Here is a 24,459-nt window from a genome sequence, read left to right as displayed (position 1 = left end):
CCTGCTGTGTTCATCCAGCTCTACACCTTGTTATCAAGGAAAAAAGTCATGCTGTCAATTAACTATCTCAAGCATCTGCCTTACTCAGAATGGCATCACAGTAAATATTGGGACATGTGATCAAAAACTTGAGTTGGATTTTGAGGAACCTTTTAAAGACAAGGTGGAAAGGTAATGAAGTTGAAGGAGGGAATCCCAGAGCTTTGACATAGGCACTTGACTGCCAATATAGGGACCAAAGAAAGTGAGGATGCACAAGAGGGAAGAATGGGAGAAAAAATAGTGTTCAGGGAGGGTTGTAGGACTGGATGAGGTTAGAAATGTAGGGATGAACGAGATCCTGAAAGGATTTAAAAATAAGAATGTGCTGAAGCTCATTGAGGATGGAAGAGTGCAAGACTGACTAGAAGACCATTAGTTGCCTGAAATGAAATGGACTGAGATAGACTGGGTTATTGTTAAGGAAAGTAAAATCTCCATACCAAGTAGGTGATACTATGCATTGCCTCCCTTTCATTTAACAGGGAGCAACAGATAACTTATTTAAGCCATAGAACGCAGGCAGATCAGCAATAATGCCTGAGATGGGAGGTGTGCTTTGTCTTTCTTCAGTCCCATTGCTCCACAGATCACAACATAAATTTAATTATTTTATGCCATTTCTGATGTGGCCAATCTTATGCCTTCTCTGTATTAGACTTAGGATTAAAAAAATCCATCAACTAGGTTTCATTAAAAAGCAGAAAAATATTAATTTATTATAAAACAAAACTTCCTTAATGAAGATCCAAAACAGACCAACATACTGTTAGAAAAATGAAAATTTCAATGTTGACCCCCTAGGTTTTCCAACACGCATGCACATATCTAATAAAAGAAAACAAAATCAGATTTCTCTCTACAAAGATTCACTATTTTAAATAAAAATTTAGCCCCCACTCCAAAGGTTTAAGAACATAATTTAGACCAGCACAGCTCAGACTACTTTTGAATATGACCCCAATTTAACTCTTAAATTAATCTGACCCCAAACACCAGTGAAACCAAACCAGCCAAAGAACAACATTTTAACCTATAAAGGTAAAGTTGCCATAATCCAACTGGACCGTGGGGCTGCTCTGTCTCATTAGAGAGAGACAACTAGTGTTGGTTTAAACTGAGGGTCCCACGCCTAAGGCAAGGGGAAAGGTTGAGAAGGAGAGTCCTTCATGGTAACCTCAGCCAGCGTGGGAATTGAACCCACCCGGTTGGTATCACTCTACATCACAATTCAGCTAGCTGAGATAACTGACCCCTTATATTCATAGAGTGTATTATTATTAAAGTTTGCATATTTTTATGTTCATAATGAGGCCTGGAGCTGAGTGGCCCTTGCAGAACCCATGCTGAGTATCAATGAGTAAGTAATAAAGCAGAAATTGCTGGAGTAATTCAAAATTCCAGCAACATTTCTGGGAAGAAAGCAGAGTTAACGTTTTGAGTCCGGTGACTCTTCATCAGTATTCCGAGTTTCTCCAGCAAATTTTTTTTTGTTTCAGATGCCCAGCATTTGCAGTTCTTTGTTTATTTTAGTAAGTTATTCTTGAATAGGTGCTATTTTGATTGTACTGTTGATGACCCCTGTCATCACTTTACTGATGATTGAAAATGCCTGATGAGGTGGTAATTGGCTAGATTGGATTTATATTAGATCAATATGTAATAAAAATTATAGAGATCCCAGATTCATGATGGTTGGGTTGCTAAATTTGTTTCTGCCTCCATCATTTCCTGTTCTGAGAAGTATCTCGGGGAAATCTGTGGCATACTTATGTAGACCTATAATTATTTCACAGTGTAACTAAGCAGAAGTGTTGGAGCTACTCAAAGTTTCCAAAGCTGGGAATTTACTATTTAGTTCTCACTATCAGAACAATATGATAGGGCAAGATATTAACTTGATTTTATTTCATGCAACCCCATTTTGTGCACCCCACAGTTGGGAACCACTGACCTAGGTTTAGTGTAGTGCTGAGAGAGTGCTGCACTGTTGGGTGTCCTGACCTTCAGGTGAGATATCAAACAGAGTCTATTTTCTCAGATGCATGTGAAAGATCCCATGGCACCATTTGTAGAAGAGTAGAGGTGTTCTCCGTGATGTCTTGAACGTCATTTATTCATCAACTAAACCTAAGCTGATTAAGCAATTATTTACAATGTACTTAAAATTTCAGATGGAAAGTGCTTCTCTGCACAGGTGCTACAAGACGTACTAGGATTTTCTAGCATCTTTTGTTCTTTATCACATTTTTAGCATCTGCAGTATTTTGCTTTAGTCTTGTTCGTTTTTTCCCTTGCCATTTTGGGGAGCTGGATGTCGTCATATTGACAACAATGAAACCCGATATTACAACAGTACCTCAAAAGTACTTCATTGACTGTGAAGTGCTTTAGGTAGCTTGGCGACTTTATGCAGAAAAGATGTCATCTTTAGCTGCGCATAATGCTTCTGGGTTGGACAAGGAGAAATGATTTGTTAAGGTTGCTACTCCTGATCAGGCCGGATCATATTGCATGAGGATAAGCTTGATCTCAACAGTGATGCCTTTGATTGAATAACTCTCAACATTTGTTCATCTTGAGAAGTCTGCTTGACACTCCGCCTGTCTACTTAAACATTCACTTGCTCCAATTCTGGCACACAGGCATTGCAGTATGATTCCTACCTAACAGTGTTGTGGGTATACCTACACCAGTAAACTCCAATAGTGCAAGAAAATGGCTCACCACCACCTTTCCGAGGACAGTTAGGACTTGGCAATAAGTGCTAATGCTCAGAACTCGTGAGTTAATTTTGTTTAAGAAATGCATGTGTAGAACATTATTCTTATGTAAGTAAGAGACTGTGTCAGTTGGAGAGTATAGGGAGAAAGCTAAAATAAAGGAACCTAACATAAAGGATACCTGCAAGTCTCTTCACATTAGCATAAAGTACTTATTTAATCAAAAATCCTTGATTTTTCATGCTTTAACAATCTTATCTCAATCTAGCTTTCCATTCTTCTGTTTTTCTCTTTCTCTCTCTCTTAGCTAATAGTGAACTCTGCAAACACAGTTAAACCATTCTTTCTCCCACTAAGTTCAAGCATGCTACCTGAGAAGAATGAGAGTTTGAAAACTCAAGTGTATATGTCAAAAAATTTATTAGAATAATTTTTTAACAAATGATTTTCATAAATGAAATGGAGATGGGTGGTAAATGCATTCTTTGGTTTTATAATTTTGATGGAAATTCAATTCGGTCATCTGTGAATCAAGTCCTTGCTTGTCCTCTTTTTAGCCTGCTCCTGCTGGGTGTCCCTGTCTCAGCATTGAGCAGTTTGGGTAGGTTGCACTAAGCTCTGTGGTAGGTTTGGCCTGTCTGTAATGAGGATGTGCTGACTGATTTCCCCATGAGTCTACAAAACAATTTGCTGTCGGTGTGACTGGATAGCCTCCCTGCTAGAAGCTATGGGAGGTCTAGTGTGAATGTGGAGAGTTTGCACTTCCTATCACAGAGGCCAGTTGCTTCATGTAAAGCAAAGTAATTAACCATGGGATTATGCGTTGTTGCAAATATTAAGCTTAAATTTTCACAGAATGAGCAATAATCTACATAGCTGTTTTCATAAATGGAGGGGGCAGCATGCGAACACCTGGGAATGTAAGTTCAGGAGCTGGTTTGTTTTTAGGGTAAAACAGTACCTCTGGTGAGTGCAGAGTTTTATTACAATGTCTGTTTATCAGAATCTGCTCTCGTATTCTGCAAGTCTGCATTGGAAGGTTTTGTTCTTTTGCCATATTCGGGTTTTTATTCTTTTTCTTTTCAGGAGCTGTTTAAATGGGTTAGTTAGTTAAAATCCATATTATGTTTATGTAATGTCAGGTTACACATGAGCTTAAAACCTTGCTGACAATGACACTGATAAGTGCCGAGGTGGGGAGTGTTTTCCACGGTGCAAGCAAGCAAAGTAGAATTGGGACTTCGGGAAACATAGGAAGGAATCTTTCTCCATGAGGCCATGAATCCTCTTCTGGGCTGGGTCAAAGCAGGAGAGGCCCAGGTTGGCCAAGTTCTTGAGGATGCCCTCTCTGCTGAGTGAGTCCAGGTTCACCTGAAAATAAATGAGTAAAGGAAACAATGAGCATCTTGTTCACCAGCTCCCACCCTGCATAACCCTCCGCTTAAAGCAGTTGACTGTTTTGCTGAGGTAGAGCCATGGTGCAGCACACACATTCCATGTGGTTTCTGCATTCCGCTGCTAGGAAAGAGCCCTATGCCTTTCCAGAGCCCAAGGCCCAAACTTCTGTGCGCTGTCGAGATGGAGAATGGCCATTTCAAGGCCAAGCCCACCCCAAGAGGCAATTATGCTTCTGAAAAACCTTGCTAAACGTAGATATTTTCTAACTGGTATCCAATTTCCCAATGAGAACCGACTGTGGTGTAGTGACAACTAGGCCAAGATGCCAGCTATTCAGGCAGAGCTTGAGACCCTGGTTGGTTTTCTGCCTTCAGTTTGATTTGGCCTCAGTCCCACCCAATTCAGCCAAACTAAACTGGTGGCCCACCCCTTGAAGGGGCAGTGTAAGTAAGCTCAAGACCTGAAAGGAAACTTAATGGCTGGAAATTAAATGTGAGTTTGAGGAGAGTTGATGTACTGCAGCCCCGGAGATGCCTACCATATAACTAGAAACGTTTTGTTCTTTGCTTAATCTGCCCTTTGGATACAAAAGTGTCCAACACCTCTCCTATGTCTTTAACTTTATATCTTACAAGTCTGTGTAAACAAGTCATTATGTACTTGGACCTCCCCTTTCTTTTCTTTATTCATTTATGGGTCACTGGCCAGGCAGCATTTAATGCCCATCCCTAATTGCCCAGAGGGCAGTTAAGAGTCAACCACATTGCTGTGGGTCTGGAGTCACATGTAGGCCAGACCAGGTAATGACGGCAGTTTCCTTCCCTAAAGGACGTTAGTGAACCAGGTGGGTTTTTCTGACAGTTAGCAATGGATTCATGGTCATCATTAGATTCTTAATTCCAGATATTTATTGAATTCAGATTCCACCATCTGCCATGGCGGGATTTGACCTGGGTCCCTAGAACATTATCTGGGTCTCTAGATTAACAGTCCAGTGATAATACCACTAGGCCATTTGCCTCCCTAAAAATATGAACGAGGAAGAGACTTAGACCGTTGCTACATCAAGTAGTTTGTTTTTCATCATACTTCTTTCGTTACAAACTTATTTCCTTTTGAGGTTGTTGACTTGCTCACCGAGCTGGCTTGTTCTCGTTCAGAAGTTTCATCACCATGCTAGGTGACATCATCTGTGAAGTCTCTGATGAAGCGATGTTGTTCTACTCTGCTTGGAAGTTATACTGTCCCGTCTGTTATGGTGAGTAATGTCATTTCTGGTTTTGGATCTGTATGGGTTTGTATATGGGGTCCAATTCTATATGTTTACTGATTGCATTACAGGTGGAGAACCATGCCTCTAGGAATTCCCGCGTGTGTCTATGTTTGGCTTGGGCTACTATGGTTACCTTGCCCTAGTTAAACTGATGGCCTTCATTGTTTGAGTGTACCGATATTAAGGAGAGCTCATCGTGCCGTTAAATAAACATTACGTAGGACAAGACAGGAAGGAAACTAGCCATCAGAATACACGAACATGAACTAGCAGTAAAAAGGCACGACGAACTCTCCTTAATATCAGTACACTCAGATAATGAAGGCCATCAGTTTAACTGGGACAAGGTAACCAAAGTAGCCCAAGCCAAACATAGACACACGCAGGAATTCCTAGAGGCATGGTTCTCCACCCATAATGCAATCAACAAACATAAAGAATTGAACCCTATATTTAAAGCCATACAGATCAAAACCGGAAATGACACTACTCCCTATAACAGACCGGACAGTATAAATTCCAAGCGGAGTAGAATAACATCGCTTCATCGGAGACTCCACTGATAGTGTCACCTCGCATGGTGACGAAATGTCTGAATGAGAACAAGCCAGTTCGGTGAGCAAGTCAACAAACTCACCCACAACCTGAGCTACAGATCTTTGTTAAAACTTATTTCTTTTTATTAAGTAGTTCAAAGCAAAGGTGGGAACATGAAATTCCATCCGGTGCATTGACTTGATGGGTACGTGCACCCAGCAGGTACAGTACACTGTTCTGGTGGAAAGTCGTTGAGCGCACACAGTGTGGTTAACAGCAGCCAAAGGAACACTGAAATATTGCAAGTCCCGCAAGTCTGCTCTGCCATTCAATAAGATCATGGCTGATCTGTTTGTGATTTGAATTTCACATTCCCACTCACCCCTTGGTTTCCCCTGCCAGCAGGAACCTATTGATCTCTGTCTTAAAAATATTCAATGACCCCACCTCCACTGTTTTCTGAAGCAGTATATTCTAAAATCACATTAACTGATAGTAGAAAAAAATTGTCATCATCTCTGTCCTGTTAGCTCTGTTGACTGGATGGCTTGTACGCAAATACAAAGTGATGCCAAGAGTGTGGGTTCAATTTCCACATTGGCTGAGATTGCCATGAAGGATTTGCCTCCTTAACCTGTCCCCTCACCTGAGGCATGGTGACCCTAAGGTTAACCCACCACCTGTTGGCACTCTGTAATGGGAGAGCATCCCTCTGATCTGGTAAGACTATGATGACTCTACCTTTACCTTTGTCTTCTTCACAGCACACTTTCCACTTCTCTTGGTGTCATCCATGAATTTAGCTACCCATCAGTGCAGGGCTTGCATTGGCATTTTCTATTAATATTTATATGGCTGTAGAAATTTTATATATGATAGAAATATAAAATACAGACGTATTTGTGTGACTGTTAAATGTTTTTCCTAATTCATTTCTTGCCCTGTAACCGACTAACCTTCCTAAAAGTTCTCTGCCATTCGGATTGCATCAGTTCAAGACATTGGCTCAATACCACATTTTTTAGTGCAAGTTTCAATGGGCTGAATGCTGTCCTGTCCAGTGACACCCATGTCTTATGTGAGAATTTTTTAAAAATCTGAAGTGGAGTTGGTCTTGAAATCCCTGTGTGCAATGTAATTTCAACTGTGCCTGCGAATTTCCAACAGGAAACACTGAATAGAGACCCAAGTTAGTTGATGTCCTACCCCATCTTCTGCCAGCCCAGCAAAGATCACTGAGGCTGCCTACGACACTTCAGTGTCCCTTTGGCTGCTGTTAAACACTGTATGCACAATACCACCCCCCCAACCCCGGTATCTGCTGGGTGCATGCGCCCATCAAGTCAGTATAGCAGATAGAATTCCATGTTCTCAACTTTACTTAAGAAGTAATGAAAGAAGTACAATGAAGGGAAACTGCTTGATGTAGCATAGTGATTCCAGCACTACATATACATGGAAATTTTGACATTGCAATTGTTAAGCTGCATTGAAGATATTGCTGTGATTAAACCCATGAAAATTATGTTGATGGGGAAGGAGACAGTTGATCGATTTTAAGCTCTCATTTCAGCCTCTTAATCCTCTTAATTGTTAAGGCGAACACTGCACGGAATTTTACATCAAATATACTTTGTTTCTACAGACCAGTTGACATTGATTCAGACAGTGACATTGTCTTTGAGGATGGCGATGGAAGCAACAACAACAATCCTGTGGTGAGTAGTCAGTATTTTACTTGTGAATATTATGCATTTAGACAGCTTGGCTCAATTTGGAAGACTCTGAGTACAAAGGTTATGGATTGCAGCCATTGCACTGCTTTGATTCTGTTGTTCAGCTTTTAGTTTATTCTCTGGAATTCTCTGTGGATTATGATATTAATAGATGTTGTTCAGGAGCAACACTGAATCTGATTTCATGAGGGAACTGGATTAATAGTTTTTTGAGATCCTGAAACTTCCTGTTTTCCTGGCTGTCCATTGATATTTGGCTTTCTTTACACGGTTGTGCTAAGCGCCTTTTTCCATTGTTATTGCTTTGATGTTATCAGTCATATACAAGGTAGGAATGGAGATTCAGTCCTACAATTGGTTCAATGTCTCTGTGACCTGGTTTGAATGCCTGGACAGAGCAGCAGAAAGTCATTGCGTCCTGTTTATTGGTAGCTATGAGGAAACAGAGCAGGCATAAATGAATCATTTTTTGGAGCGATGTGCCAAAGGGATCAGTGCTGGGGCCTCAGCTTTTTACTATTTAAATGAATGACTTGGATGAATAGACTGAAGGTATGGTTGCTAAATTAGCTGATGATTAAAAGATAGATAGGAAATTAAGTTCCGAAGTGGACAAAGCATTGCTAAGGGATATTGCTAGGTTGAGTGAATTGGCACAGATCAGGCTAATGGAATAATTTGTGAGAAAATGTGAACTTTGGCAGGAGGAACAAAAGCAGAGCTCTAAGATGTAAAGGGATTTGGGTGCCAGAGCACATATATTGTGGAAAGTGAGTATGCAGGTACAGCAAGTAATTATGTAAACTATTAGGGAAATTGAATACAAATGTAGGCAGGTAATGCTTCAGTTCTACAGGTCATTAATGAGACCGTATCTGGAGTGCTATGCACAATATTTGTTACCTTACTTCCGGTTGAGAGCAATTCAAAGAAGATTTACGAGACTAATACCTGGAATGACTTCTGAGGAAAAGTTAGAAGTGCCGGAGAACTGGAGGGTGGCTAATGCTGTGCTTTTCTTTATTTATGGAAGGCTATCAGGAGAAGCTGGGAAATATAGACTGGTGAGTCTGACAACAGTGGTAGGTAAGTTGGTGGAGGGGATTCTGAGAGATAGAATTTACATGTATGTGGAGAGACAAGGACTGATAAGGGATAGTCAGCATGGCTTTGTGTGTGAGAAACCGTGTCTCTCAAACTTGATTTGAGTTTTTTGATGAAATAACCAAAAAATTTGAGGGCAGAGTGGTAGACATTGTCTACACGGACTTTAATTAAACCTTTGATGAGGTTCTGCATGGTAGACTGATTATTAAACTTAGATCTCATGGGATTCTGGGAGAGCTTGCCAATTGGGTACAAAATTGGCTTGATGATAAGAGACACAGGTTGGTGGTGGAGGAGTTTGTTTGGAATGGAGGCCTGTGACCAGCAGTATTCCATGGGGGTCGGTGCTGGGTCATAGAACATCCACTGTTATTTGTCTTTTACATAAACGATTTGGATGAGAATTTAGGAGGCTTATCATAGAAATATATCATAGAATCCCTACAATGTGGAAGCAGGCCATTCGGCCCATCAAGCCCACACTGACCCTCCAAAGAGCATCCCACCCAGACCCATCCTATCCCTGCAACCCTGCATTCCCCATGGCTAATCCACCCACCCTGCATATCCCCAGACACTACGGGAAATTTAGCATGATCAATCCACCTAACCTGCACATCTTTGGACTGTGGGAGGAAACTGGAGCACTCAGAGGAAACCCGCACAGACATGGGGAGAATGTGCAAAGTCCACACAGACACTCGCCTGAGGCATGGTTCATAAGTTTGTGGATGACATCAAAATTGGTAGTATAGTCGACAGTGAAGAATGTTATCTAGGATTACAAAGGGATCTTGATTAATTGGGCCAATGGGCTGAGGCATGTCAGATGGAGTTTAATTTGGATAAATGCGAGATATTGCATTCTGGTAAAACGAACAAGAGCAGGACTTATACAGTTAATGGTAGGGTCTTGGGTAGTGTTGTTGAACAGAGAGACCTAGGGGTCCAAGTATATAGTTCTTTGAAAGTTGCATCGCAGGTAGACAGGGTGGTTAAGAAGGCATTTAGCACACCTCTCTTCATTGCTCAGACCTTGGAGTATAGGAGTTGGAAAGTCATATTAAGGTTGTTCAGGACATCGGTGAGACTACTTTTGGAGTACCGTGTGCAGTTCTGGTCACCCGACTATAGGAGGATATTATTAAATTGGAGAGGGTTTCTGAAAAGATTTACCAGGATGTTGCTAGGACTGGTGGGTTTGAGTTATAAAGAGAAGCTGGATAGGCTGAGACTTTTTTCACTGGAGCGTTGGAGGTTGAGGGGTGATTTATAAAATCATAAGGGGCATAGATAAGGTGAGTAGCAAAGGTTTTTTCCCTAGGGTGGGGGAGTTCAAAACTAGGGGGCATATTTTTAAGCTGAGAGGAGAAAGATCTGAAAGGGATCCGAGGGGCAACGTTTTCACATAGAGGGTGTTTCATATCTGGAATGAACTACCTGAGGAAGTGGTAGATGCAGGTACAGTTACGACATTTAAAAGACCTTTGGACAGGTAAATGAATAGCAAAAGTTTGGAGGGATATAAGCCAAATGCAGCCAAGTGGGACTTGTTTATTTTGGGACACTTGATTGGCAAGTGTTTCTGTGCTGTATGTTTATGACTCTATTTAGAAGAGTAAGAAGCATCTTGATTGAATCTTTGGTGGAATTCTTTGAGGACATTACTTGCATGGTAGACACTGGGGAACCTGTGGATGTGGTGTATCTGGATTTCCAGAAGGCATTTGACAAGGTGCGACACCAAAGGCTGCTACATAAGATAGAGTTGCACGGTATTACAAGTAATGTATTGGCATGGATAGAGTATTGGTTGACTAGTAGAAAGCAAAGAGTAGGGGTTAATGGATGTTTTTCTGGTTGGCAGTCAGTGGCTAGTGGTGTGCCTCAGGGATCAGTGTTGGGACTGCAATTGTTTACAATTTACATAGATGATTTGGAGTTGGGGACTAAGTGTGGTGTGTCAAAATTTGCAGATGACACTAAGATGAGTGGTAGAACAAAGTGTGCAGAAGACACTGAAAGTCTGCAGAGGTATATAGATCGTCTCAGTGAGTGGGCAAAGGTCTGGCAGATGGAGTACGATGTTGATTAGTGTGAGGTCATCCATTTTGGTAGGAATAACAGCAGAATGGGCTATGTTTTAAAAGGTAAAAAATTGCAGCACGCTGCTGTGCAGAGGGACTTGGGTGTCCTTGTGCATGAATCGCTAAAAGTAGGATTGCAGGTGCAGCAGGTAATTATAAAGGCAAATGGAATTTTGTCTGTCATTGCTAGAGGGATGGAGTTTAAAAACAGGGAGGCTATGCTGCAGCTGTATAGGGTCCTGGTGAGGCCACACCTGGAGTACTGTGTGCAGTTTTGGTCTCCTACTTGAGAAGGGATATATTAGCACTGGAAGGGATGCAGAGGAGATTCACTCGGTTGATTCCAGAGTTGAGAGGGTTGGATTATGAGGAGAGACTGAGTAGGCTGGGATTATACTGGGATTGGAATTCAGAAGAATGAGGGGAGATCTTATAGAAATATGTAAGATTATGAAGGGACTAGATAAGGTGGAGGCAGGGAGGTTGTTTCCACTAGCAGGTGAAACTAGGACTAGGGGGCATAGCCTCAAAATAAAGGGAAGCAGATGTGGGACTGAGGTCAGGAGGAACTTCTTCACCCAAAGGGTTGTGAACCTGTGGAATTCCCTGCCCAGTGAAGCGGTTGAAGCTACCTCGCTGAATGTGTTTAAGGCAAGGCTAGATAAATTTTTGAACCGTAAAGGAATTAAGGGTTATGGTGTGCGGGCGGGTAAGTGGATCTGAGTCTCAAAAAGTTCAGCCATGATCAGCCAGCGGTCGCCTGAGGGTGAATTGAACCCGGGTCCCTGGTGCTGAGAGGCAGCAGTGCTAACCACTGAGCCACCATGCAGTCTTTGAATGTTCTTAAGGCAGAGGTAGATAGGTGATTTTTTTTGATAAAGTTGTGAAAGGTCATTTGGGGGTAGATGGGAATATGGTGTATCAGGTCATTTACAATCTAACTGTATGGCAGAGAACACATCAGAGGCCAGGCCTACTCCAGCTCATAATTCATATGTTTGCACATGCGTAAGTTACCAATGTAAATTGATGGAAGAAGTTTGAGATCCGTGGCCCTCTGTTTCCATCATGCTGTGGAAATCTGTCATAGTTAGCTTTGAATGGGAACACAGCATCATTCTGAAAATTCTTCTGGCTCATATAAGTCATAGCATTTGACTCATGTTATATCTGATACTGAAATTGTAAGATGTGAGAGTTTCAATCACTTGTTTTACTGTATGAATCTCCTGTCCAAAACAAAAAATATTGACACTTAGAATAATGTGAACAGTTTATATTCTCTCACCTGAGGAAAGATAAACTGGCATTGAGGCAGTCCAAAGAAGGTTCACTTGATTGATGACTGGTATGGAAGGATTTTCTTATGAGGCGAGGACCTGTACTTTATTGGTATTTAGAAGAATGAGAGAAAACCTTTTATTGAAACATAGCAGATTCTTAGGGAGGTTGACAAAGTAGATGTGGAGAGATTGTTTCCTCTTGTAGGGAATCTAGAATCTCAGAACAAGGGGTTGCCACTTTAAGACAGAGAGGAGGAGGGTAGAGAATCTGTGGAATTCTTTACCACAGAGGGCTTTTGAGGCTGTGTCATTAAATATATTCGGGGCTGAGATGGACAACTTTTTAATTGGTAAGGGAATCAAGTTGCATCAGGAAAGGGTAGGCAAGTGAAATTGAGGATTATCAGATGATCCATGATCTCGTTGAATAGCAGAGTAGATTTGATGGGTCAAATGGATTACTTCTGCTGGTATATCTTATGATCTAAAACTGAACAGTTGATAAAATTACAGTATTCTCTTTTAGATTTTTGAATGATTGGGGGTTAGCAGCAACTGTTGTTAAAAGCAGAATCCAGAGTAAATCATTGATTTGCCTGGGAAACGTTTGACAGACCAAGTGAGCTGATCTTAGTTGACTTCAGCCTTGCCGAAGCAGAGCAAAACTAAGGCAGCCTTTCATTTGTATTTACAGTTGAGAGTCCTCTATCTGGATGTTGATTGAGCCTGTGACTGAACTTAGCCAGGATGGCCTGCACAGTTGAATGGCCTCTTGTACTCTTTTTATTTGTTTGTGTGAAAAGAATTTCCACTTTCATGTGGGCTTCTGGCATGCTTGAGACCATATTCCAGTGTCTGATGGCCCCTTCAGATGTGAAGGGTGGACGTAGAAAAAAATATTTATGCAAGATTTATTTTGAGTCGCAGGGATTTATTTTGAGGATGTCTATGGTTATGGAGCATGTTCAACACCTGTATCCCTAAGGTTGACATGTTACCATGGCTTATTGTCTGTTGGCATTTGGATGTAGGTTAAGTACAATTCCAACCCAAAATAAGCTCTGGCACAACCACTTTTATTTATAATATAGAATTATTTATTATGGTCCAGGTTGTGCTTTTAGTGCCCATTTGGGCACCATCTTATAATGATGCTGTCTCTCTCCTTTAGGACATTCGATGCACTCTTGACTTCTCATCCTTTTCTGAGCTGGTATGTCAATGCAGTAAGTGGTGTGAGGTTTGAATGTTAGTACTGGTTGAGGCATAACTCTGCATTTAAATTCAATGCAATCTACATGATGCTGCAGTGATGTATGACTGTGTCCCAATTTGCCAGATCTCTTTGAAAAGTAGAAAAAAATTCATGAAATTCTGATCCAGAGGCGTCCTGGAGGTAGGTTGTAGGTGTGTGTCTATATTTAAGGAGAGTGATCAGGTTAAAATTTAAATTCCAAAAAAAAACAAGTGGGTTGGGGTTGCATAAGAGGTTAAAATGTTAAAAATAAATCAAAATAGGAATGCAATCCACTCAATTTTAATAGTGATGGAATGAATGACTAACTAACTAACCCACTGATTGGATGTGGTTGGTCTTTGAACTACTGTGAAGCTGTATGCTTCTGTATGAAGTGATTCTAACTTTTAACTCATTTTGACTGCATTGGAAAACTTGCAACTTATGGAGTGAATCCACAAGGAAGATATCCTTACTCCTTTGGTCTGTCTCATTCACTTCTCAATATCTACTGTTTCAGGCTATGTCCTTTATGAAACTAGTTTCCCACTTGAGAGATCTCCAGGCAATCAATCAGACAGCCTGTCCGGAGATCTCCAGGACTTTACTGCAGGAGTTCCTCAGTGTAGCTATTTTTAATCAGTCTTCTCAGAGATATAATGATTCACATCTGGAGCAGGTAAGACATTAGCCTTGGCCATCTAGAAGAACTAGGGTCGCAGGTGTCACTTTGCAACATCTCTGGATCCTCTTCACAGCTCACCCTTCCACCCAGCTTTGTTTCCTGTGAAAACTTTAAGGTATAACATTTAGTTCCTTTATCTAAATCATTTAATGTATATTGTGAATAGTTACTAAGCTTGTTATTAGGATCAGTTTCTCCCTGCCTGCTCTGTTAAATCCCTTAGAATTTTGAACACATCTATTGAGTATTTCCATAAACTCCTCTGCTCTAAAGGGTAGGGGACCTTTGGAGGGGGTGGGGTGGCTGCAGGAGGAGAGGATGGTGGGGATGGGTGAGAGAAGAGGACAGTGGGAGTTGGGTTGGAATGAAGATGTATTATTGGGTCGTGACTTTTTCCTCTCCCAGGGTGACATAAGCAAGCTGACTCAACCGAGATTTGTAAGACCAAGATTTCAGAGGCTTGACTGTTTGCTATTCTTCTTATAGTGGAGACATACTCTTAGAATTAAAAAAAAAAAAATTCCTGTGGGGTTTTCCCAAAGCTGTGGGCTTTGTTGGTAATGCCAATATATAAAGCCTGGTCACTATTACTAAATTTGTAATGTCTTTCCTGGTCTGTACAACCAAGGTGACCTGTTTTGAACCACAGGGTGATATTTTGGACTTTCTCTAGGTTTTTCAGGAAAAATACAGAAAATATGTTGCAACATCCCCTCTTTCCCTAAATTGTTTAGTTAGTAAAGGGCTTGAGCAATTGAGCCACATGAAGCAACATCACATTTGGTGATCAAGAGATCTCAAACTGGAGTAGCTGTTGAGCGAAAGCCTGTGCCTGTGACTGCAGGATGAGTACCAGCTTAAGCTCTGCTGTTTTGTCCACCAGACTGGAGTTACTCGCTACTGCTGAACAATCTTAAGCTTGTATATGAGAAATAGAGAGAGTTGGCACCTAGGAAACTATACAGATGCACGACCCACCATTTCGACAGATGATATCACTGGCAAAAAAAAATCGAACATTAATCTGTTTATTGCCGGACCCTTGGCGAGCATATGTCTTTTCCCCATTCTCGTAGCAGCTTGAGTGTAACTTGTGTTTTAGCTCGCACTACTTTAATTGCGCCATAATAATATATTTTATATTTTGTGATTATAGTATATTCTGTGATTATTTTTTAATCTACAGGACAGGGAAGCTACAAATGCAAAGAATCCGGAGGATGGCAAAATGGAGAAGGCAGAGGTCGTCATGGTACCTCAGACAGTACACTATCTGTATATTCAGGTAACACCACTACTCCAGATTGCAGAGTATTTACAATCTGTAACATACCCCAGACTTTGTACTGTTTATGTACTCTGATAATATTATGTACTCTGATAATAGGCTGTACCCTGGATCATGCACCACATGCTTATCTGGTGATGTACTGACAGTAATTTGAATAATAATTTACTGAAGTTCCACAATTCAGTGATGAAGGCTGCTTATTGTTACAATGCACCATTCCACCTACCACTTTGAAAGGAAACTGCATTTCCCTCCTGCACCATAAATCCCATTTGACACAACTGGGTATATTTTGGTGATGTATGGATTGCATGATCCTTATTAACTGGAATTATGGAGTGAAAATGGACAGTATTTATAATACTGTCATAAGTGACTGCAAATTAGATGGCCCAAATTGCTTCAGAAATTAATGACATCATGAGGATGTGGTAAGGCATTTCATGATCATTTTCCTTTTCTCTACCTACCCGTCTCTCGCTTTCGCTCTCTCGCTCTCTCTCTCTGTCTCCCCCATACACTAACTTCGCAGGCAGGTTTGGCTGTATGAAAGGTCAAATCAGGCCAGGCGAAATAGTTCTTCTATCTTGCAGACATAGCAGTTGTGAATTTCTTAAGAGATTTGGGAGAGACTTCCAGTTGTTTGCAGAATACCATTTGCATGGTATTTCCAGCGACAGTGTGGCTGAATAGGAGAAGTCCTGAGGAAATTCGCTGAGCATTTCTGCGACTATGGACAAAATATATACATTTCCTCAGGAAGGAGGGAAAAAACAGTAATCTCATAATATCATTAAATATAGTACAATGCAAGTGGACTTTTCTAAGTGTGAGTACATGCCCCTTGACGTGACTTTAGGCAGTTCCGCCCTGACAGGTGTGTATGTGTTCAAGCCGACTTGAAGTGAGATAGTCAAATTGATTGTACACTTAAAGAAAAAATCTAAATGTCAGTTTTGAGATTTCTCATCCCTTTACACTTCTTCTGCCTTTTGTCTTTTGTTTGAATACACTGTGCCTGTGTGGCAGTCTGGCTTGACACATGCACTACCCACCCAGATGAAAGTAAGACAGGAGCTCATGCCAAGATTGAGCTCAGGACCTCAATACCAATAGTGCAACAGAGCCCTTCATGTCACAAAGCCCATGTCTCTACGAAGATGAGTTAATATTTCTAGTAAGATTGTAAATGCCTTTATTGAAACTATGCAATTTCAGAACTTTACACCCACCACATTAACCCTAACTCTAACTCTAACCGTAACCCTAACCCCGAGCAATCAAACCATCTCAGAGGTTTGAATATGACTCTATGACTTTGTATTCAACCTTGTAAGGTGCAGAATGGAAAGGTAGTTCTATTCCTCCAAATGGTTCAGGTCCTCAATGAAGCAAGTAAATGATGAAATTTATATGTATTTCAGTGCATGTAAAGTAGGAATGGTACATTTGCTTTGCAATTTTAATTCAGTATTAGCCTGCTTTTAACATCCTGTCGACTTCTTCCATTTTATCGGTTGAATTTGCTTTCATTTTTTGTTGTATGATTGTTACATATATGCACATTTTAAGTCTAATTCCTTAATATACGATGGATTTTTCCACGTAAGCTACGTAGCAATTCAGCCTTTGGTTGAGAACAATCTCTTGAATAAAATAATGCCAATTATATTCTGTAACCAAAAATATTTGCAAGTTATCAAGCAAAGCCCATCTTCTAAGTTGTAGGGGAGACTTTGGCTTGCTTTGTGTTGCAGTTGAGGGATTTTGTGTGTATAATTCAATTAAATAAATGGTCTTGCGGATCACTCTGACTTGAGTTGCTGAATTTATTTGATTTACAAATTGTAGACTTAAATTTTCTTGACTGCTTTCAGATGGAATATTGTGAGAAAAGCACTTTACGAGACACAATTGACCGGGGACTGTATAGAGATATCAAACGCCTCTGGAGGCTGTTCAGGGAAATTCTTGATGGCCTAGCCTATATCCATGAACAGGTTTGTTTTTCAGGAATTATTAGGGGAACTGTGATATCCAATGTAAGTAAACTTCCAAAAGACTTGTGATAATATTCATGTTGCAGGAATCTAGCTGAAAAGTGAGAAAGGATTAGCTACTGATGCAATCAGGTCAATGTCAATAAAGTATTCCTCCCAATCCATTATATTTGACCCTATCCTTTGTATTCCTTTCTCCTTCATTTATTTATCTAACTTCCTTCTCAAATGCATATCTGCTATTCACTTCAAATGCTCCTTGTTACACATTTTGACTGCCATTGGTGGAAGAAATTTCTCCTGCAATCCATATTGGATGCCCACAAGTGGATTTATTTTTCCATGTCTAGTCTACAAAACCAGTTCATCATCTTAATGACCTCTATCAGGTCACCCCGATCATGTTATTTTCTTAAAAAAAACCCTCAGCATGTTCAGTCATTCATGTATTCTTTATTTCTAGTGTAATCTTGACAATCTTTTTTTGCAGCTTCTCCAGTCCTTGTTATAAAGTGGAGACCACAATTGTACTTGGTACTCTAGTATAGTCTAACCAACATTTGATACAAGTTTAACATTAATTTTTTACTTTAGAGAAAGGAATCCCAGTGATGTGTGTTTGCCTTTTTGTGGACTTATTAACTTGCATTACTGTGTTTAATGACCTGTGTGTCTTCATTCTTCAATTATTTTGCTGCTCAGATCTTTTCAGACCCTTATTCTTAATGCAAAATTACACTACCTCATACTAAAATCCATTGGAATGCATAGCCATTCTGCAGTTTTATTAATTTCTTCCTGTTTCTTATGTTCTACCTCAGCGTTAAATATACCCACCCAATTTGATGTCATCTGCAGCTTTAGTAATTGTACTTTTGATTCGCAAATCTAAGTAATCATTAATGTAAATTGTGAACTATGTTTTAACACCCATCCGTGTGAAACACAGTCTTTTACCTTTTGCTAGGATGAATAGCTACCCTTATTCTCTACACTATTTTTCTCATTTATAGCTTGTTGTTTATATCCTATTTTCATGGGCTCTGATTTTATTCATGAGTTCTACCATATGGCACTTTACTGAAAGTCTTCTGAAAGTTCGAATATTTTACATCTATAATATTACATTTGGCTATCTTTATTACTTTAAATAATTCAGAAAGGTTGGCCAAACAGCTTCTAGATGTTTCTCTGTTATATCTTTGAATAAAGATTTCATTATCTTTGCTGCCCACTGACATTAAGCTAACTGGTCTAGTACTGATGTAAGCTCTGACTTGAATGATTTAATTCTACTTCTCTTCCAATGAAACATTAAACGTCTGCTGCATATTTCCAGCATTTTTAGTTTTTGTGAGAGTCCCCTGAACTTTATCCAACTCTTTTGCTTAAATATAACTAACTGTCTGCTGGTCCTCTGGCTCAATTTTCCTTTTCTGAATTTTAAAAATAAATTTATAGTGTTTCTGTTAACCATTTTCTAACTTATTTTAAGATGTGTTGGTGTAGCCCTGTTGAACTATTGATTTTCACTGCTCTGTTTTCTTTGTTGATTATATTCTCCTTTTACTATCTTAAATAATGTCTTCTTTGATTCTTTCTTCTTATGCTTTGATAATCTCCCTGAACATAGCAATATTTCTGCCATTTTTATGTGAAGTTTATCTTCTGGCTCTAACCCTATTCCTGATTTTTTTTTTTCTTTTCTGTCTGCAGAATACTGCAATGTTCCTCATCTTCCTATACGTGTTCCCATTTGCCTTGATTTAATTCCATAATTTACCTCCACTTCCTTAATTCTTCAAACAAAAAATTCCTAACCTTTCTAAAATTTATATTTCCTTTTTGTCACTGTCCTTGTCTCCGCAATTCAGGGTTGTGGGAAAGGGTCGAATTGGAGGAATTCAGAAATCTCTAAGATTGTAGGGTTGGAGGCAGTTGCAGAAGTAGGAAGGGACAAGGTCAAGGAGGGAGTTGAAAACTAGCATGAGAATTTTAAAATCTAGACACTGCTTAACTGGAGCCAGAAGGTTAGAGATCACAGAGATGATGGATGAATGAAACTTAATGTGAGCTAGTATACAGGCATTGTTAGAGCTTGAAAGAGCTCAAGCTCACAGCGAGTGTGGGATGGGAGGATGACCAGATAACACTAAAACAGTTCTGATCGTAACTCATTGACCAGAGATATTAACTCTGTTTTTGTACACTCAGACCTGCTGAGTATTTCTAGCATATTCTGTTTTTATTTCAAAATTTTCAACATTTGGAGTATTTTGCACATTGGATTAGTTGGGTTTGAAGTTGACATGATGTGGCTGATGACAGTTAGATGAGCTGAGATTAGGATGGGTGTGGGCAATGTCCTAGAGCTGGATATGAGGCAAACTTGGTGATAGATGGGACACTATGTTGGAAGCTCACCTGAGGGTCATAAAGGATGCCAAGGTTGCAAACGGTCTTGTCCTGCATCAGACAGTGAACAAACTGAGAGTTCGAGTATGGTCAAGTCAAGAACAGTTTACTTAGGCCAAGAAGGCATCGTTTACCATAGTTACAGTCAGATCAGATGTTATTTGTAACTTTGGTTAGAGCAGTTTCATTGCTGTGCTAGGAGAAAAGACTTGATTGAGGTTTTCAAACAGGGGAAGGATAGACATAGATTTGGTATGTTTGTGGACTTTAGAGAGAAATAAGAGGTTGGATGTGAGATGGTAGATTGCAAAGACAGGAGTCTCAAAAATTATTTTTTGCAGGCGGATGATGATGCAGATTTGAAAGGAAGAGGAGAATGCCTTTGGATAGTAAACTTAAAACAAAATCAGCTAACATGAGGGCTGGGAAGGGAACTGAATGATCAACAGTTTTGTAGGAATAGGTTGAATAGTTGAGGTTGGACGAAACTAAAAATAGGTGAAGTTGAAAGCTAAAACTTTGGGAGAGAATGTTATTGGAACTTGATGGACCAGGGGAATAAATTGTATGAATGAAAGATATTTCCATGAGCCCCTTACACTTGTGTTGGAGGTGAGGGTGGACAGGACAGAGAAGAGGGATTGAATAAAATGGTTTACAGTGAGGAAAAGAGGCTGCGGTTAATATTACATTCTGTGATCCTGGAACAACGAACAATTTTGGGACAGCAGGACCCTATGTTACATTATGTGACAAGCCAGATTTGGTGATGAAAATATTCAAACCCTGGAATTTAGAGGGTGGTGATGGGAAAGAAAGGGTGAGAGAATATACTGGTTAAGAAAAAACAAAATATGAAATTGTAAAGGTTACATCTTTAATGGGTGAGAGGGAAAGGAAAAGGTGAAATCAGACTTTCTTTCCCTTAATCCAGTTTGATTTTTGACTTGGGAGCGAGGAGTTACATGTTCCAGTTCTTGCTCATGAATCTCTGAATTTACTGTGTCCTGACCAGCTGTTCTGTACCTTTTGTCATTTCAGGGCATGATTCATCGGGATCTGAAACCTGTTAATATATTTTTGGATTCCAATGATCACGTGAAAATCGGAGATTTCGGCTTAGCCACAGATCACCTTGCTAATACGGTAAGAAGTGATTAGAAAAGGAATTAAACATTATGTGTCTTGCTTGGATAGACTTAAGATGGAAGCACTTTTTGTATACGCTACTTTGTGTGTTGGAGTTATGTCGGTCTTTGGGAATGATTATTGTTTGCTCTGTGTACTTTTTGGGGCAATGTGCTTATATGGCGTGCACACACAGTATTTATACTTTATAATGAAGGAATTCTTTTTCAGTTTTAAAAGATTCAAGTTCAGGACATTTAGTAGACTGAAGTTTCAAAATTAATTTATAATCCTTTGCCAAATACCTGACAATTGCCTTTATTCATCTGGTAGACTTGAAGCAGGTTTCATTGTCTGTGTGTTGTCAGATTATAAAGTGCCTCAACAGTTGGGAGGAATCAGCTTCCATCTCAGCTGCCAGTTCTAGGAGCTTGATGACGAGGTTAGCTAAGAGATCCCTCCGATTCCAGACTCTGATAATGTTCTTCCACTTACTGAACACAACACAAGTGAGGTACATGGATTCTGTTTAAATAAACCCACAGAATCTTCAAGTAAGCTAAACGAAGATATACAATAAAGAATGATGTCAGTGTGGAAAACCTATGGTTATGTGACAGCATCTGGGTATTGACTCATTTGCATGTTGATCTCTTAAATAGGCATGACTTCAAAGGTCATACCACAACACAAAACACTGGAAAATAATGTTTAGTTAGTGGAAGCTGCCATTGGCCAAATGAACTTGTTCCTTTCTGACTGATCAAGCTCCTGTAACCAGTTTTCTCAATAGTCTCCTCCTAATCCCCACTTTCTAGAAACTTTACTTAATTTTAGAGGATGCTTATGTTATCCATTTTGTTATCTTTCTCAGGAATTTTATTACTCATCTTTTATGTCTTTAGTGTAAAGATTCTGACTTACTTCCCTTCTTCCCGATTTTTCTAACCTTTTAAAACTTGAGTTTTTGCGAGGTGCCTCAGACATATTTCATTCATTACCAATCAGTACATATGAACACATATGGCCCTTCAAACCTGCTCAGCCATTCAATAAAATCCAATCTGATTTTAACCTCAACTTTACATTCCTGCATATTCCCGATGATCTGTCATCCCCCCATGGTAATCAAGAATCTTAGCTTATTTGAAAGTGGAAAAGAGAGCAGAATGCCTAAACTTGTATTCCTGTGATTTTTAGGAGGTGCTGACAATGATAAACAGATTTGTTAAAGTTGTTGTGGAGAACCTATCTCCTCTAGTGGTGGGAATCCAGTTCAAGGAGCCAATCTTAGAGTTTGACTATTCAGAAGCAAAAGCAGGAAGCACTTCGTCACATAAATGGTAATGAAAATCCGGATCAGAATCCCCAAAAAGTTATGGATGCTGGTTGAATTAGAACTTTCAAGACTACGATGCACAATTTTTACAAAGAACTGCGAATGCTGGAAATCATTTCTCTTCTCTTCCACAGACAAACTTTGTTGAGTTTCTGCAGCAACTTTTTTTTTGTTAGATACAGGTATCAAAAGTCAAAAATTATCTCGTAGTATGGGATGTTGATTTGTGGCCACAACTAGATAAGCTGGGATCTCACTTAGTGCTGGAGCAAATGACCTACTCCTGCTTATAATATGTATGTTTGCACTATACTTTATTTGCTTATTTTCTTCCTAGTACGCCTGTCTTCAGAAACCACAGCACGATTCTTGGTTTTAAAATATTCTTTCCCACAGGCAGGTGACAGACAGGAAACAGAAGCCAGTGGACCCATTCATTTTATCAAATCTGACCCAGCAGGTGAGGCTGTTTCTCGAAACACCAAATCAGGGTATTACTGTGTGGCATGGAGGTTGGGTTAGAATGGTTTATGTTCCAGCTACTACATAATCAATTATTTTAGGGATAGGAACCAGGTAGACCATGGAAAGGTCTAATTAATCTATGATTTGGCTAACAAGAGATTTTAATCCAATTGAACTAGGTTGGGTGGGCAGTATTTGACCCCCATTGGTCAACCAGTCCTCCAAGATAATGCTAATTTTAGTATTTTATCACTAAGTTCTGTTCATGTTGACATTTTGAATGTGTCACTTATCTATTAAGTTGCTCCCTCAATTTTTCCATTTGCCTGAGATAATTTTTACAGTGTTTGTTTGACTGAGTTGGAAGTATTTCTGCGTCCTTGCATCTTGTGAATTCAAGTTGTATTCCAAGACATGGGTGCATAATCTAAACGTAACCTTTTTCAAAATAAAGTATCATATCTTCACCGTTCTTGGTAACCTTGCTAAATATCTAGAATTAAGAGTCTAATAGCGACCATGAAACCAGTGTCTATTATCAGGAAAAACACATCTGGTTCACTGATGTCCTTTAGGAAAAGAAACTACTATCCTTACCCAGTCTGACCAATGTTTGACTCCAGGCCCACAGAAATGTGGTGACTCTTAACTGCCCTCTGGTCAATTAGGAATGGGCAAGAAATGCTGGCCTAGCCAGTGATGCCCACATCTCGTGAATAAATAAAATGATGTTGGGTAATTCTGAAAACCTAATGTGGAAATGAAGAGGTATTTTACTGTCAGAATTGTTGCTCTTTGGGTGAGGTGTCAAACCAAGTGGCTGGGTGTTCTGGTGGATCACCGCTGCTTGAAAAGGAAGATTTCCTCTGGTGTCAATAATTACTCAGCCAATATCATCAACTAAAGTACAGGAAATTTTAAACTTTATAGGCTTTCACACAATAAAACATTCCAAATTTCTTCACGATAGGAGAAAAGACGGAATCCAAAAGGCCCAAATCATTCATTCAATCTCTGAATCTTAGCTTCAGAGGCTACAGTTCTTGGGATCATTATGAATCACTCAAGGTTACAGCTCAGTTTTTGTTTCGGTTACAGGGAATCTGACTGGAATGGTTGGCACTGCTTTGTACGTGAGCCCTGAAGTACAGGGTAACACAAAAGCCTCCTATAATCAGGTAAAATGTTGTGATTTTTTTTATCATGAACAAAAACACCAAGTGTCAGAATAATTTTTGGCACTGGTCAGCTGCATGCCTCCTTATGAATCACTCATTCTATAAGTATCAGATCTGTAGTGTATCTCTATTTATACCATATAATCCTGAAGTGGAAATGCCTGCAAGCCAGGAGGCCAGGTTCAAATCCCACTTGTTCCTGTGTATCATTACAGCTCTGAACGAGTTGATTAGAAAATATACATAATTCTGAGGTATACAGTTTTACAATCATTTTGCTATTGTTCCTGTCCTGATGAGGTTAGTTTGATATAACTGCTTGAATTGCTGCTGAGTTAAGTGTCACTGTCGCTGGAAATGGTTCCTACAAATGTTCACGGTGGGAAATCCCAAACCACCAATGTTCGATGAGTGGTGAAATTTCACTTCTTTAACTGTGTTTTGCAACTGTCCATTTTGCTGTCAAGTTGTTTCCAGCTGAGTTAGAGGCTGATGAGATTTTTTTTTTTTAAAAGTTGCATTACAGCACATCTAGCCA

The 24,459-nt window shown here is 39.8% G+C and overlaps 1 protein-coding gene across 1 annotated transcript in view; it reads left to right on the top strand.

The window, feature by feature from the left end:
• Positions 1–24,459, top strand: part of eif2ak4 (eukaryotic translation initiation factor 2 alpha kinase 4) — a 104,288-nt gene that overhangs the window by 39,645 nt on the left and 40,184 nt on the right. Inside the window, exons 10-16 of the mRNA XM_048600478.1 lie at positions 7,616–7,688; positions 13,355–13,396; positions 15,292–15,390; positions 17,274–17,396; positions 20,853–20,957; positions 22,675–22,738; positions 23,842–23,921. Coding sequence (XP_048456435.1) covers positions 7,616–7,688; positions 13,355–13,396; positions 15,292–15,390; positions 17,274–17,396; positions 20,853–20,957; positions 22,675–22,738; positions 23,842–23,921 — 586 coding nt within the window. The remainder of the gene's footprint in view (positions 1–7,615; positions 7,689–13,354; positions 13,397–15,291; positions 15,391–17,273; positions 17,397–20,852; positions 20,958–22,674; positions 22,739–23,841; positions 23,922–24,459) is intronic.

The sequence above is a fragment of the Rhincodon typus genome, chromosome 8, assembly GCF_021869965.1.
Source record: "Rhincodon typus isolate 14 chromosome 8, sRhiTyp1.1, whole genome shotgun sequence".
Taxonomy (NCBI): domain Eukaryota; kingdom Metazoa; phylum Chordata; class Chondrichthyes; order Orectolobiformes; family Rhincodontidae; genus Rhincodon; species Rhincodon typus.
This window is presented reverse-complemented; position numbering and strand designations above follow the sequence as displayed.